This window comes from Rhinatrema bivittatum, chromosome 8 (genome assembly GCF_901001135.1).
Source record: "Rhinatrema bivittatum chromosome 8, aRhiBiv1.1, whole genome shotgun sequence".
NCBI classification, from domain to species: Eukaryota; Metazoa; Chordata; class Amphibia; order Gymnophiona; family Rhinatrematidae; genus Rhinatrema; species Rhinatrema bivittatum.
Window position 1 is genome coordinate 61,585,592 of NC_042622.1, and position 14,264 is coordinate 61,599,855.

Here is a 14,264-nt window from a genome sequence, read left to right on the forward strand (position 1 = left end):
GCTGAAAAGCTTGAATCCATTGGTGTCGTAGAGTCCATTGTGTTACTCTCATGGCTAGCTGGGTCATGGGAGTGACTTGAACCGAGGATGCCATGTGTCCTAGGAGAATGAGGAACTGGCGAGCCGTGGCAGTGTTCTGAGACTGGAGCTGGCGAGCCAGGGACATTAGGGTGTGGACCCTCTGAAGAGGAAGGTAAGCCTTTGCCTGTAAGGTGTCCAAGTCTGCCCCAATGAAGGATAAGGTTTGAGACGGGACTAAGCAAGATTTCTCATAATTGACAAGAAACCCTAAGGAAAGGAGTGTTTGAATTGTCAATTTTAGGGACGATTGAGCTAACTGTTGGGTGGAGGCCCTGAGTAGCCAATCGTCCAGGTAGGGGTAGACGTGGACACCTTCCTTCCTTAGGAATGCTGCTACCACTACGAGACATTTGGTAAAGACTCGTGGGGCAGAAGCCAGACCGAAAGGTAGGACACGGTATTGATAATGGTCATGGCCTACGAGAAACCGAAGATATTTGCGATGGGATTGTGTGATCGCAATGTGGGTATAAGCGTCCTTGAGGTCGAGAGAGCACAGCCAATCCCCTCTTTGTAGCAGCGGGAGCAGCGCACCTAGGGTTACCATTTTGAACTTCTCTTTTTGAAGGAATTTGTTGAGGGCTCGAAGGTCCAAAATGGGACGTAGTCCCCCTGATTTCTTTGGTATTAGGAAGTATCTGGAATAGAATCCCTTGCCTCGTTGAGGGGGAGGAACGGGTTCTATAGCATTTGATTGCAGAAGAAGAGATACTTCCTGTTGTAATTGAGCCAAATGGGTGGATAGACTCCACGCTTGAAGAGGCGGGGAGTCTGCCGGAAGAGTTATGAAGTTGAGGTGGTAACCCTGTGCGATAATTGTTAGCACCCACTGATCTGAGGTGATCTGCAACCAAGGTTGTAGAAAATGGTACAGTCGACCTCCTACAGGAATGTCTGGAAGAGGGGTTTGGCATGTGTTCCCTACAGGGGAGTCAAAGGCCAGCCGCAGGCCCAGGAGGAGGGGCTACAGTAGGCCTTTGTTTCCTAGGCTGACGCGGCTGAGGCCTAGTAGAGGATCGAGCTGGACGAGGCCTGGCCGATGGAGGGTAGTCACGGCGTGGCCGAAAGAACGACTTCTTAGAGTCCTTCTTAAGTGGTTGTTTGGAGGAAACCTCAGACGGAACAGAAGAAAGTTGTTTCAACGTCTCGTGGTGATCTTTCAATTCAGCTACAATTTGCTGAATTTGTTCTCCAAACAAATTGTCCCCTAAGCAGGGTAAATCCGCTAAACGATCCTGGACCTCTGGGCGAAGGTTGGACGACTTTAACCAAGCCCAACGTCTGGCCGAGATGGCAGTAGCTGAAACCTTTGTGGAGGCATCGAAGATGTCATAAGCCGTTCTGATCTCGTGCTTCCCCGCTTCAAACCCTTTGTTAAGAAGGGCCTGAAGCTGTGGCTGGTATTGGTCAGGTAATGTGTCAGCAAAATCTTGCATCTGTTTAAGGATGGCTCTGTTATATTGCGTCATGTAGAGTTGATATGAGGCTATGCGAGAAATCAGCATAGCTCCATGGTACACTTTCCGTCCCACACTGTCTAGGAATTTATTGTCCTTGACCGGCGGAGTGGAGGAGTGTGGCTTGAGACGCTTGGCCTTTCTTTGTGCGGACTCAACCACAACAGAGCGATGATCCAGTTGAGGCTTTTGAAAGCCTGGTGCTGACTGGACGAGGTATGTGGAGTCAGCCTTCTTGTTAACTGGTGATACAGATGAAGGAGATTCCCAGTTTTTCTTTAAGAGATCGAGAAACACCTGGTGTTGGGGGTGAATGGGGATGGAAGCGATGATTTTTGGAGCGTCCAAAAATTGAAGCAGTTCCATCATCTGGTGTCTGTCATCGGTCTCAGATTGCAGCTGAAAAGGTACAATTTCGGACATCTCCTTTACAAAATTAATAAAGGAGAGATCCTCTGGAGGAGATCTTTTTCTACTCTCTGTAGGAGAAGGCGGTGATGGTAAATCTGTGTCAGAAGATGTATCATCACCCCAGGTATCATAGGGATCACTTGGGGGTTGAAGCCCCGATGGACCTGGTTGAGGATCCGAAGGCATCGAAGGAAACCTTGGAGGAACCGGTGGTACCATCGGTACTGGGAACGGCATCGAGGGTTTCGGTGCTGCCGATGGAGTCGGTGCCGGTCTTGGAACCGATGGAGCCAAAGGATAAATCGGTGGAGATATACGAGAAGGCACCGATGGGACCACCCCAGAAGGGGGAATCAGGAACGGTGTTTCTCCCGCCGATGAAAATCCAGTCGGAGACGATGGCGCTGTCGGTGCTACTGGAATCATCGATGGGAGGGCATGTACAAGTGCCTCCATACGTTGTAGTAGCGGTGCCAGCGCTTCCACCAAAGGTTCGGTGGTCGGTTCCTTCCTCGGTGGCGGAGTCGGTGCCGGGGTCGATGCCGGTGGCGGTGCCGGAATCGGTGCCGGAGACGGTGCCAATGGAGGTTGGAATCTTTGCATCGCTTTCTCGATGGCCTCCTGGACCAGCCGGTCCAGTTCTGCCCGGAGACCAGGGGTAACAATACCCGGCTCGACGGGAGAGGGAGGCTGAGGCAGAGCCGGAGGGACCACCGTAACCGGTGGGATCACGGCTCCCACACCCCGAGAGGGTGAGGGTTTCCTCGATGCCTGCGAACGAGACGTGGACGGTGCCAAGTCTGAACGAGGCCTCTTAGTCGGTGGCTCGGCTTGTTCAGAGGTCGATGACTGTGGATCCTCGACAGGCCGAGACTTGTGCCGTCGATGGCGATGCTTGTCCTTCCGGTCTCCTCGCCCATCCGGGGAGGGGACAGGAGTCGACGGCCGAGAAGTCATCGATGGTGGACGGTCACCGGAGGGTTGACGATGGTGGTGCAACTTAGACGGTGCCGGTTCCGATGACGTCGATGCTATCGATGGTGTTGGGGTGGGTGCATGGAAGAGGAGCCCCATCTTCTCCATCCTGGCTTTGCGACCCTTAGGTGTCATTAGGGCACATTTGGTGCAAGTCAGGACATCATGCTCACTACCCAAACACAAAACACAAACCCTATGGGGGTCTGTGATTGACATAGTCCGGGTACAATCCGGACATCGACGGAACCCCGTCGCCATGGCTTAAGGCCAAATTTAGTCGCGGGCTCGGTAAGTGCCAACAGGCCTCGAGGGCCAAATTCGACGGTAGTCGAAGAAAAAAGGCAAAAAACTTACCGGTTTCCGCAAAGGTGACAAAAATTTGTCGAAGGGAGACCCCTGAGGGGCAAATTTTCTTCGGAAAGAAAAATACCGAATTCCTGTCAGGAACGTGGTAAGAGAGCTCCTTTCACCGCGTGGCAACTGCTGTGCGGAAAAAAGAAGACTGAAGGGAGACCCCTGCTGGCTGCAGGGTCAGTGCCTTGCTGGGCATGCCCAGTAGGGGCCAGTCAAAGTTCTGTTTAAACTTTGACAGAAGTTTTCTGTGGTGGGCTCCATCCTCGATGTCTCCCATTTGTGAGGACAACCATCCTGCTTGTCCTGTGAGAAAAAATATTTCACAGTAACTGTGTGAAGTGGTATTTCCTGACTACTTAGTGCTGTTTTCCTGGTCTTGGTTTCTTCCAAGTGACTTACCTGTGAGTTTTGTGTATGCCTCCATGTCATCCACTGAGTGAGATATTACATGTTTCTTTCCATCAGCACCCTCTATAAGAATGTAGGGATTTGCTTTCAAGAAGGCATCTGTAATCCTGTGAAAAAAAAAGTGTTTTACTATTTGCCAATTATGTTTTTACATAATTTCATATCAATCGATGTTGTAAAAAACTATCACTTCTTACCTACATGATTTTAGAACTTGTTTCAAACATAAAACCAAAATTTAAAATTTGAAAATAATTAAGCTATTTCAAACTATAGTACCCTAAAATGGAACAAACTCTTATTTTCTGGAGGGTAATAAGCTGGGTAGACTGCTGGCGAGACAATTAAAACAGCAAATAGCTCAAAGCACTATTTTAGAAGTTAAGGATCCTTCGGGCACTTATATCTTGGATAATGCAGGTACCCGGCATAGATTTGCCCAATATTATAAGGAACTATATACTGCTGAGCATAACATACAGGCAGAACAAATTGATGCTTATCTTCACAGGGTGACCATGCCGACCTTAAATGAAGATCAGTCACAAATACTAGATAAACCTATAACCAAAGGGGAGATTTCAGATGCTATATCCAACCTTAAGCCTCAGAAAGCCCCTATTTTTTATCCCCTGGTTTTGTTTTTTTCACATATACATTTAACACAGATGACCATTTATTAGTAAATTATTTCCTTTTATTTTGCTTAGTAAGGCACTTATTAGGTTGTCTATATGTACACACGGTCTTTGCTTTTCTGTGTTAGGTGTATGCCAATTGATATTTATACACACATGTATATAAAAATAATGCTTGTATAGATACAAATATTAGATATAATATTATACTCACATGTTTGTAGCTAATTTATTTTATGTCAATGTGATAGTGTATTACATATAATTTTTATGTTTTATCATTTATTATTTGTATAATATTTCTGTAATTCATTTTATTTGTCTTCATTTTATATGTATGTGTGTACTTTTATTTGTTTATAATAGCCCCTGAGGCAGCTCTTCGAGCGAAACTCGGCCAGAGTTGGGCAAGAATCAATAAAGTCCATTTTTATATCGATCCAACCATTTGTGTTTGTTGCTATTTGTAAGGACTCCTTAAACGAAGACCTAAGGAGAGATGATCTTGTACATGAAATATTACAAGATTTTTTCCTCAAACACTAATAAGTTCTTTCTTTAACAATTAGTTACTGTTTCAAGGAGACTTCTCACCATAAAAATATTTTTGTTTGGTCAGAGAACAAATTCTTATAAAAGGAATACAGTAACATCAAGTCTACAGTCATTTTTTCTCAGTTCAAAACAATTTTCAACAGTAAGCTCACAAAGCATTTAACCTTATAAAATACTGACAATACAGGAGAATATGACATCAAGTATCTTACATTGTCTCAATGAGGTTGCCAACCTTATGTTGGTAAGCTCTACGGTGCAGGCAATTCCGGGTGTGAAACATATCATACAAATTTCCAACCTCCTAAGTGGAGAAATAAAACAGAGCTGTGTGTAAAGCACTACAGAGTTGCAGTTGAAATTAACTTATTCACTAAACCAGATTAGAAACCTGGGAGCTTAGTTCATAGAGCATGATGTGAGAAACTAATTGGTAAAATACTGACACAAAAGTAAAAATGCAAATTAAAGTAAATGGAATTTTCATATTGTTTTTCTAATCACACACACCCCCCTCACACCCCTCTCATACACTGGCAGTTACTCTTACAGGGCCAATCTCTCGCTTCTTTGGCCGCCAGTGTCACCTCTGGGCCTGTTCTTCTGTTGCCGGCTCTAGGAAATGACTGTGGCACTGCTGGTCTCTGCCATGGCAGGTCCTTGCTTTTGTTGGCAGGGAGTGGATATCCTGCCAGCGTCACAGCAGAACCTTCCTGCCGGTGACAATGGCACCCCCTCCCCTGTTGCCATCCAGGGTGGACACCCCCCCAATTTAGTACACCTCTGCCACAATATGCCTCAATCTGACCACTGTAGATTGTCACGTACAGACAGACAAACCACAGAGACTGTCTCACACAAAGGCTGGCACCCTCTCAGAAACACAACACGCTCCTGGCCTTTAAATCTTTCACAAAAACATGCTTCCGGACTCTGCATTACTCACATGTTCCTGTACTCTGCATCTCACATGAACACTCGCTCTTGGTCTCTACATCTCGCATACAGACATGCACACTGCAGACCTGTACATTTCACCAATTGTCTTACAGGCTTTAAAAAATATGGTGGGCCTGGTCTTGCAGCACCACCTGATGGCTGGTTTCTGCACATTTATACATGGTAATACGATGCTCAGCCACATGCACCATTTTTAAAAGGGAACTAGGAAAACCACCACTGTTATGGAGGAAGGTTGTGGGTTCTGTCTCAAGTGTTCCAAAGCAAGATTACAGAACTCCAGATTCCTAAGTAGTTTTGAAAATCCTCAGAGATTACAAAGAAGAGTAAACATAGGAAGGGAAGGAGTATAACTCTCTTCTGTTTCCGTGGAACAGTGGGTGGTTCCATGCAAAGGTGCAATATTATCTTACCAGTAAACCTAATTTAAAAATATTTGCTTTTGCTTTATCTGGCTAACCTTGTCTCTGGTACAAATATGCTTCTCATTTTCTACTTTACACACACGTGCAAACTTCAGAAAGCGCTTGTAGTCAAAGTTGTTCTGGATTCCTAAGTGATGGCAGTCCCTAAGTTAAAGAACATGAAAAAAGTGAGCACAATTATTTCAAAACTAAGCCAGCAGAAAGCATTACATTCTAGATTGCATGGAAATGGAACAGAGGCTCTCTTACAGGCAAATGTAAAAATCAATATATATCATTCCATTCCACTATAGTTGATAAAGTTCCTTATTCCTCATGTTCAGATATCAAATTTCTTACAACTGACCCACTAGTTCTTGAAATATAAGTTGAATTTTCTCTGTGCATATCTTTTGGGGAAACTTTCAACTTTGCCCCCTCCTACACTCCCTATCACTTGCAAACTTTGAAAGGTACAAAAGTTAAATGTCTCCCCTAGGGCCTACCACCACACAATATTTGGTTCAGCTGGGTCTAGCACTTCAAACTGAAAGGGGATGGAGGGCACACAGACTTCGTGCCCTTCTTGTTCTTGGTTGATTTACATATAAAAGATTTTCATATTGTTTATGGAACATAGAAAGTTTGTACATGGAATAAAATTTGTACCTGGCAAAGTAATCCCATTTATCTACATCAATTCCATTCCTCTTGTTGGCCACAATTTCATAAAGAAAACCTTTTTCTTCAGGTCGACCATGGTAGGGCCACTGAAAGAGAGTAACACGTGAAAGTGGTTTTTACTTTATAGAACGATGTAGCAATCCTAGGAGCTTAACAGAGCATCTTTCTGCTGTTAGTAGTAGCTACGGTAGTACAGCAGTTTCCAAAAGTTTTAGAAAAAAAAAATCTCTGAAAAACAAAAGCCTTATCTATAGACCAGATCTGAAGAAAAAACTGCTTAACACATCTGGTCCTATTTTTTCTAAATAGCAATAGATCTAATGGTCAAAACACAAGAGAAAGCAAAGCCGCTTACCTGTAGGAGGTATTCTCCATAGACAGCTGGACAAGTCAGTTACAAAAGTGGATAACGTTATGCGACGGCGCCATCATGGAATGTGCTCTCATAGCTCAGAAAGACCTTGATGTTTTTCTGAGCATGCGCACGTGTTCCCGTGCAGCTACCACCTCGCAAGTCTCCACATTATTTTACAAGCTAAGCTAAGCTCCACTTCTATGGGGAGTAGGATAGGATTGTGTAGCTGAATTGTCCTGCTGCCTACGGAGAACATCTGAAATAGATAAGCAACTTTGCTTTCTCCGTGGACAAGCAAGACTAGTGTCAACCACACAAGTGAGGACTCAAGCACAACACTTTTTCTCTTGATTCGGTAATAAAAGGATTGCAATCCAGATGAAAAGATTGGAGGTTGAGTTGAAGTGATTTAGTTGAATAAAGGAATACTTGACCAAAACTGCTATCCTGCCTGGAGGCGTCTTCAAGGCAGTAATATTTAATGAAGATATGGATAAAGGACCAAGAAGCTGCTTTGCAGATTTTTCCAATGGAAGCAGAGCAAAATTCTGCTAAGGAAGTTGCAATGGCTCAAATTTGGTGTGCTTTTATTTTTCTGTGAAGCTGGAGTCCTCCTTTCTTTTCTGGGTTCAAGGAAACAACTATTTAAGAATATTTCCTATAAAGCTTTGATCTTTCAAAATAAAATAATAAAGCTTTGTCTACAATCCAGGGCATGAAGCTTGCTCACCTTTATTGGAATGTGGTTTCAGGAAAAAGTGGAAGAACGATTGATTGATTTAGACCAAAATTTAGAAACCACTTTAGAAAGAAATTTTGGATGGGTCTTTAGCACTACGCTATGAAAATGTGTGTAAATGGAATGTGTGCTAAGGTCTGTAATTCACTTACTCTACGAGTTGAAGTTACTGCTATTAAAAATACTTTCCATGACAGAAATTTTAGATCTGCTGTCAAGGACTCAAAAAGTGGCTTCCTGAGCTAAATAAGCACAATATTTAAGTCTCATACTGTAAGTGAATTCTTTATTGAAGGATGCAAGCAGGGCCGCCATCAGGAATTTTGAGGCCCCATACAGCCAAAATGTCTGGGCCACAAGCCTCCAGCTAGCAAGCAGACAGCGACGGGCCCGCGCGCTTTGCCGGCGCATACTGTCTGAAGCGGCGGTGACGTCACAGCCGCGTCAGACAGTGAACGCTGGCAGGACAGAGCGCGCGGACGAGTCTCTGTCTGCGGTGCTCTGTAAATCAATGCTATGTGTGTCTAAAAGACATGCATAGCATTGATTCTCTCCCTTCTCTGGGGCCCGCACCCAGGGCCGGCTCCAGGTTTCAGTAGGCCCCTGGGCGACAGACTGTCGGAGAGAGCCTCAGTGGGCCTCTTTGCCATGAACTAATACATCCCCCAAGCGCACCTGCCGCCTGGCAGCTGCAGGCCCCCATATGTGGCAGTAGATCCTGGGGCCCCATACTGCAGGCCCAAGAATACTGCCCTGATGGCGGCCCTGGATGCAAGTGATGCAGGCCTTTTATAAATCTAGTCACAAAAGGTTGTCAAGACATAGGCATGCCCTCCAGATGTTGATGATAGGCCACCACAGTACAGTACTCAAGTGGACTCTCACATAATTAATGGGTCTTTAATCCAGAGCTAGAGAGACTCAATAAGTACTTCAGTATAAAGGAGATGGGACAGAGGAATGGATTTCTTGTTGTGCACCAAATAGAAAACCTTTTCCATTTTAAAATATGTGATTTTCTTATAGAAGGTTTTCTTAATGCTTGCACTAAATTTGCTTGCAACATCCATGCTGAAAGTACAAGAGATGTAAGACTGGAGTTTAGAAGAGACCCCTTGTATTGTATAATCAGACTTGGGAAAAATCTCTAAGCTGACAGGTTGAGCAACTGCTAGGCATTGGAGCCATGGAAACCATATTTTATGCAGCCAATAGGAGCTATTAGAAACATCTTTTCTCTATCTTCTCTCTTGAGAAGACTCCTAGATAAGAGAGGTATTAGAGAAAAAGCATACATTTGACTTTGATTCCACAGTACTGAAAACATCTCTGGCTAGACCACTGAGTGTTAGTCTTCTGCAGCAGTATAGTTGTACAGGGTTGCAAAGATTTCTATTTTCAGAGATCTCCCACCTCCAAAAAAATCGCTTTGCTATGCTGGCATCTAATGACCATTTTTGTGGTTGAAGACAGCAAGTTAAGTAGTCTAATTGTCCCTGCCCAGGAGATAGATGGCTATGAAGAATGTCTTCTGTACTATTGTCCAGTACCATATTTTGTAGGCATCTTACAAAGATTTTAAGATCTTGTTCCTCCTTGTTTACGAGCACATTGCTATTTGATTATCTGTTTGAACTTATATTACTCATCTCTATAGCCAAGGTTGGAAAACTCTTAACACACTGAAGATTACCCTCATATGTTTATATGGAATTTCTGTTCTTGACTGCTTTAAGTTCCTTAAGAAAAGACAGCATTGAGATGTGCTCCCCAACCTTGAGGAAAGGCATCCATAACCATGATTTGTTGAATATCAGGGGGGACAAAAAGTTTGACCACAAAGAATGTTTGAGAGCAAGGTCCATCACTTTAAAGAGGGATATGCCTTCATACCAGATGGCAAATTCTCCATAAAAAACGTATATAACCTCCTGGTAGACATTATCCTAGTAACCAGAAGGACTTAAAGATACTTTTCCCTAAAGTCCAAAAGTTTATAATGGAGAAATTACTTACCTGATAATTTCGTTTTCCTTAGTGTAGACAGATGGACTCAGGTCCAATGGGTATAGTGTACTCCTGATAGCAGTTGGAGACGGATCAGATTTCAGTCTGACGTCAGCCCTAGTACATATACCCCTGCAGGAAGTGCAGCTCTTCAGTATTCTCCTCGAAAAGCAATTGAGGATATATGTATGACTGAGACTGAATAATTTGAATAACTTGATTAACTTTATAACATGGTTAACTTAATTAATTTGAACCGGTTGAATTGGTTATAGCTGGAGACTGCCAGTGCCCTCAACCGAGAAACGTCAACACCCGGTAGGATGGGTGTCTTAGCTGAAGGAAAGCATGGCTTACCTATGAATCACTCGCTCTCAGGGATGTCACCCAAGAATTCCATGAGTAATGGCAGCAGTGGGTGGGATGCTGAGTCCATCTGTCTACACCAAGGAAAACAAAATTATCAGGTAAGTCATTTCTCCATTTCCTAGCATGTAGCAGATGGACTCAGGACCAATGGAATGTATAAAAGCTACTCCTGAACCAGGTGGGAGGCTGCCCGTGACCCACTTAGTACTGCCCTTGCAAATGCTGTGTCCTCCCGAGCCTGAACATCCAGGCGGTAAAACCTGGAGAAGGTGTGGATGGAGGACCATGTCGCCGCCCTGCAGATCTCAGCGGGTGACAGCATCTTGGTTTCTGCCCAGGACACTGCCTGGGCTCTAGTGGAATGAGCCTTGACTTGTAAAGGTGGTGGCTTGCCTGCTTCTACATAGGCCGCCTTGATGACTTCCTTGATCCAGCGGGCTGTGGTTGCCCGCGAGGCCGCTTCCCCTTGCTTCTTCCCGCTGTGAAGGATGAATAGATGGTCCATCTTTCGGACGGATTCCGACCTTTCCAGGTATCTGACTGGGAGTCGCCAACGTTGAGATGGCATAGACTTTGAGCCTCTTCCGAATTCTTAGGCTCATCTGGCGATGGTTGTGAGATGGTTTGGTTGAGATGGAAGTGAGACACCACTTTCGGGAGAACAACGGAAGGAACTGTGCGTAACTGGATGGTCCCCGGGGTGAGTCTGAGGAACGGCTCCCGGCAGGACAGTGCTTGTAACTCGGATATTCGACAGGCCGAACAGACTGCCAACAGGAAGGCTCTCTTCAATGTTAATAGTCTGAGAGAGAGGCCGCGGAGAGGTCTGAAGGAGGTTCCTGCTAGGAAATCTAGGACCAGGTTGAGATTCCAAAGAGGCACTGGCCACTTTAGGGGTGGTCGGATCTGCTTGACTCATTTCAGGAAGTGGGAGACATCCAGGTAAGAGGCTAGGCTGCCGCTCTCGCTCTTGGTTCCGTAGCATGATAATGCGGCCACTTGTATCTTGATGGAGTTGAGAGACAATCCCTTCCGTAGTCCATTCTGCAGGAATTCCAAAATCGCAGGAATTTTGACTAAGCGTGGAACGATGTCGCGGTCCTCGCACCAGGCTTCAAATACTCTCCAAATCCTTATGTATGTTAGGAATGTGGAGAACTTGCGTGCTCTGAGTAGGGTGTCAATTACTGCCCCCGAGTATCCGCTCTCTCAGGCGAGTCCTCTCAATGGCCAGACTGTAAGAGCGGATCGAGCTGGATTCTCGTGGAGGATCGTTCCCTGTTGGAGCAGGTCTCTGTGTGGAGGTAGTGGAAGGGGGCTCCCTGTCAGCAGTCTTCGCGGCCAGTCCGGGGCCACTAGAAGTACTGGTCCCCTGTGGTGTTCTATCTTGTGGATGATTGCACCCAATAGGGGCCACAGTGGGAAGGCGTATAACAGAGACTCCTGTGCCCAGGTCTGTACCAGGGTATCGATTCCCTGGGACTGGGGTTCCTGCCTGCGGCTGAAGAAACTGGGCACTTGGGCGTTGGACCGGTTTGCCAGGAGGTCCATGGTTGGTGTTCCCCAACAGTTTACTATCAATTGGAATGCTGTGGTCGACAGCCTCCATTCTCCTGGGTCTAGACTTTCTCTGCTGAGGTAATCCGCAGCGACGTTGTCTTTCCCGGCGATGTGGACGGCCGAGATCTCTTGAAGATTCGCTTCCACCCATGACATTAGGAGGTTTATTTCCAGAGACAGCTGTTGGCTTCTGGTTCCTCCCTGATGGTTGATGTAGGCCACTGTTGTGGCGTTGTCAGACATTACTGTGACCGCTTTGTCTCGGAGTTTGTGACCGAACCGTAGGCAGGCTAGTATGACTGCCGGGCTTCTAGGTGATTGATGTTCCATCCCGACTCTTCTTTGTTCCATTGCCCTTGGGTGGTTAGCTTCTGGCAGTGTGCTCCCCATCCTCTTAGGCTGACATCCATGGTGAGCAGGATCCAGGTTGGTGAGGACAGTCTCGTTCCCTGGCTCAGATGGCCTTCTTGTAGCCACCATCGTAGTTGGGCCCAAACTCTGTCCGGGAGCTGAAGATGTACGGTGTAGTTCTGGGACAGTGGATTCCATCGTGATAGTAGTGAGCGTTGTAGGGGTCTCATGTGAGCTCGTGCCCATAGCACTACTTCCAGTGTGGATGCCATGAGGCTGAAGACTTGTAGGTAGTCCCATGCTGTGGGGCGAAGTTCGCTCAACAGGGTTTGTAACTGGGTCATCAGTTTTGATCTCCTTGTCAGTGTCAGGATGACCTTGTCTTGTTTGGTGTTGAACCGGACTCCCAAGTTTTCTAGAGATTGGGAGGGCTGCAGGCAGCTCTTGTTTGTGTTGACCACCCACCCGAGGCTCTCCAGTAGTTTTGACTCTGTTGGTTGCCTGGTTGCTTTCCTTTGGGGATTTCGCCCTGATCAGCCAATCGTCTAGATAAGGGTGCACGCGGATTCCTTTCTTCCTCAGTGTTGCTGCCACCACCACTATGATCTTGGTGAACATCAGGGGTGCAGTGGCTAACCCGAATGGTAGTGCCCAGAACTCGTAGTGCCGGTCCAGGATCGAGAAGCGTAGAAAACGCTGATGCTCTTGATGGATTGGAATGTGTAGGTAGGATTCCGACAGGTCCAGGGATGTAAGGAACTCTCCCGGTTGTATCTCCCTTATTACCGAGCGTAGGATTTCCATTCAGAAGCGAGGAATCTTCAAGTAACGGTTGATCACCTTGAGGTCCAGGATGGGTCTGAACGTTCCTTCTTTCTTGGGGACGATAAAATAGATGGAATAATGTCCAGTATTTATTTGTTGTGGAGGCACCGGTGTTATAGCCTCTAAGGCTAGCCATCTGGTCAGTGTAGCTTCCACTGCCATCCTCTTGGAAGAGTATTGGCAGGGGGATCCCACAAACGTGTCCGGGGGGAAGGGGGGTGGAAATCCAGGTAATATCCCTCTCGAATGAAGGATAGGACCCACTTGTCCGAAGTTCTCGACCCATCTTTGGTAGAATAGGGCAAGTCTGCCCCCTATGGCTTCTTCCTTTGGACGGGTCGGCTGGGGCCTGGGCCCGAGCTGGCTCCCCTTTTGTTGTGCTTGTTCCGAAAGGACTGGCTTCGGCCTGCGGGGCGGGCCACTTGATATGTGCTTCTATATGGGTTGAAGCGCTGTGATCCGCTGCCTCTGGAGGTTCGGGAAAAGGATCGCTGATTTCTCTTATTCCTGTCCTCTGGTAGCCGCGGCAGTGGGAACTCGCCCCATTTGTTGGCTGGTTTCTCTAGTTCGCTTCCGAACAGGAGTGTTCTCTTGAAAGACTGATGAAGCAAGAGGGTAGGTGATCTAAGAACGCCGTGTAGGCAAATAGTGGATTAGACACCAGATGTTGTCCGAAAATTCTTTATTTGAATGGAGACACAAGATTCATACTTTTGCCCGACTCAGGCCGAGTTTCGCCCCACCGGGGCTGCCTCAGGGGCTGTATGTAGATTTTTATAAATTCAATATATTTATATACCATGATTCGAGTGTCTGATAGCTGTGAAAAACGTCAAACTCTGCTCATACTCTCTACATACAGCCCCTGAGGCAGCCCCGGTGGGGCGAAACTCGGCCTGAGTCGGGCAAAAGTATGAATCTTGTGTCTCCATTCAAATAAAGAATTTTCGGACAACATCTGGTGTTCTCTTGAAAGGCATCCTTGTGAGTCTCATTTTGGAGGATGCGTCAGCCAACCAGTTTTGGAGACAGAGTTGTCTTCTGGCTGCCACGGCGGATAACACTGCGGTGCGCACCAGATCAGAAGTGGCATCCGTGAGGAATGATACTGCTGGTTCCAGGGCCTCC

At 46.2% G+C, this 14,264-nt stretch overlaps 1 protein-coding gene across 1 annotated transcript in view; it reads right to left on the minus strand.

The window, feature by feature from the left end:
* Nucleotides 1–14,264, minus strand: part of SAMHD1 (SAM and HD domain containing deoxynucleoside triphosphate triphosphohydrolase 1) — a 161,683-nt gene that overhangs the window by 54,043 nt on the left and 93,376 nt on the right. The window contains exons 8-11 of the mRNA XM_029611830.1: nucleotides 6,916–7,016; nucleotides 6,303–6,411; nucleotides 5,095–5,186; nucleotides 3,681–3,796 (exon numbers count right to left, since the gene is read on the minus strand). Coding sequence (XP_029467690.1) covers nucleotides 3,681–3,796; nucleotides 5,095–5,186; nucleotides 6,303–6,411; nucleotides 6,916–7,016 — 418 coding nt within the window. The remainder of the gene's footprint in view (nucleotides 1–3,680; nucleotides 3,797–5,094; nucleotides 5,187–6,302; nucleotides 6,412–6,915; nucleotides 7,017–14,264) is intronic.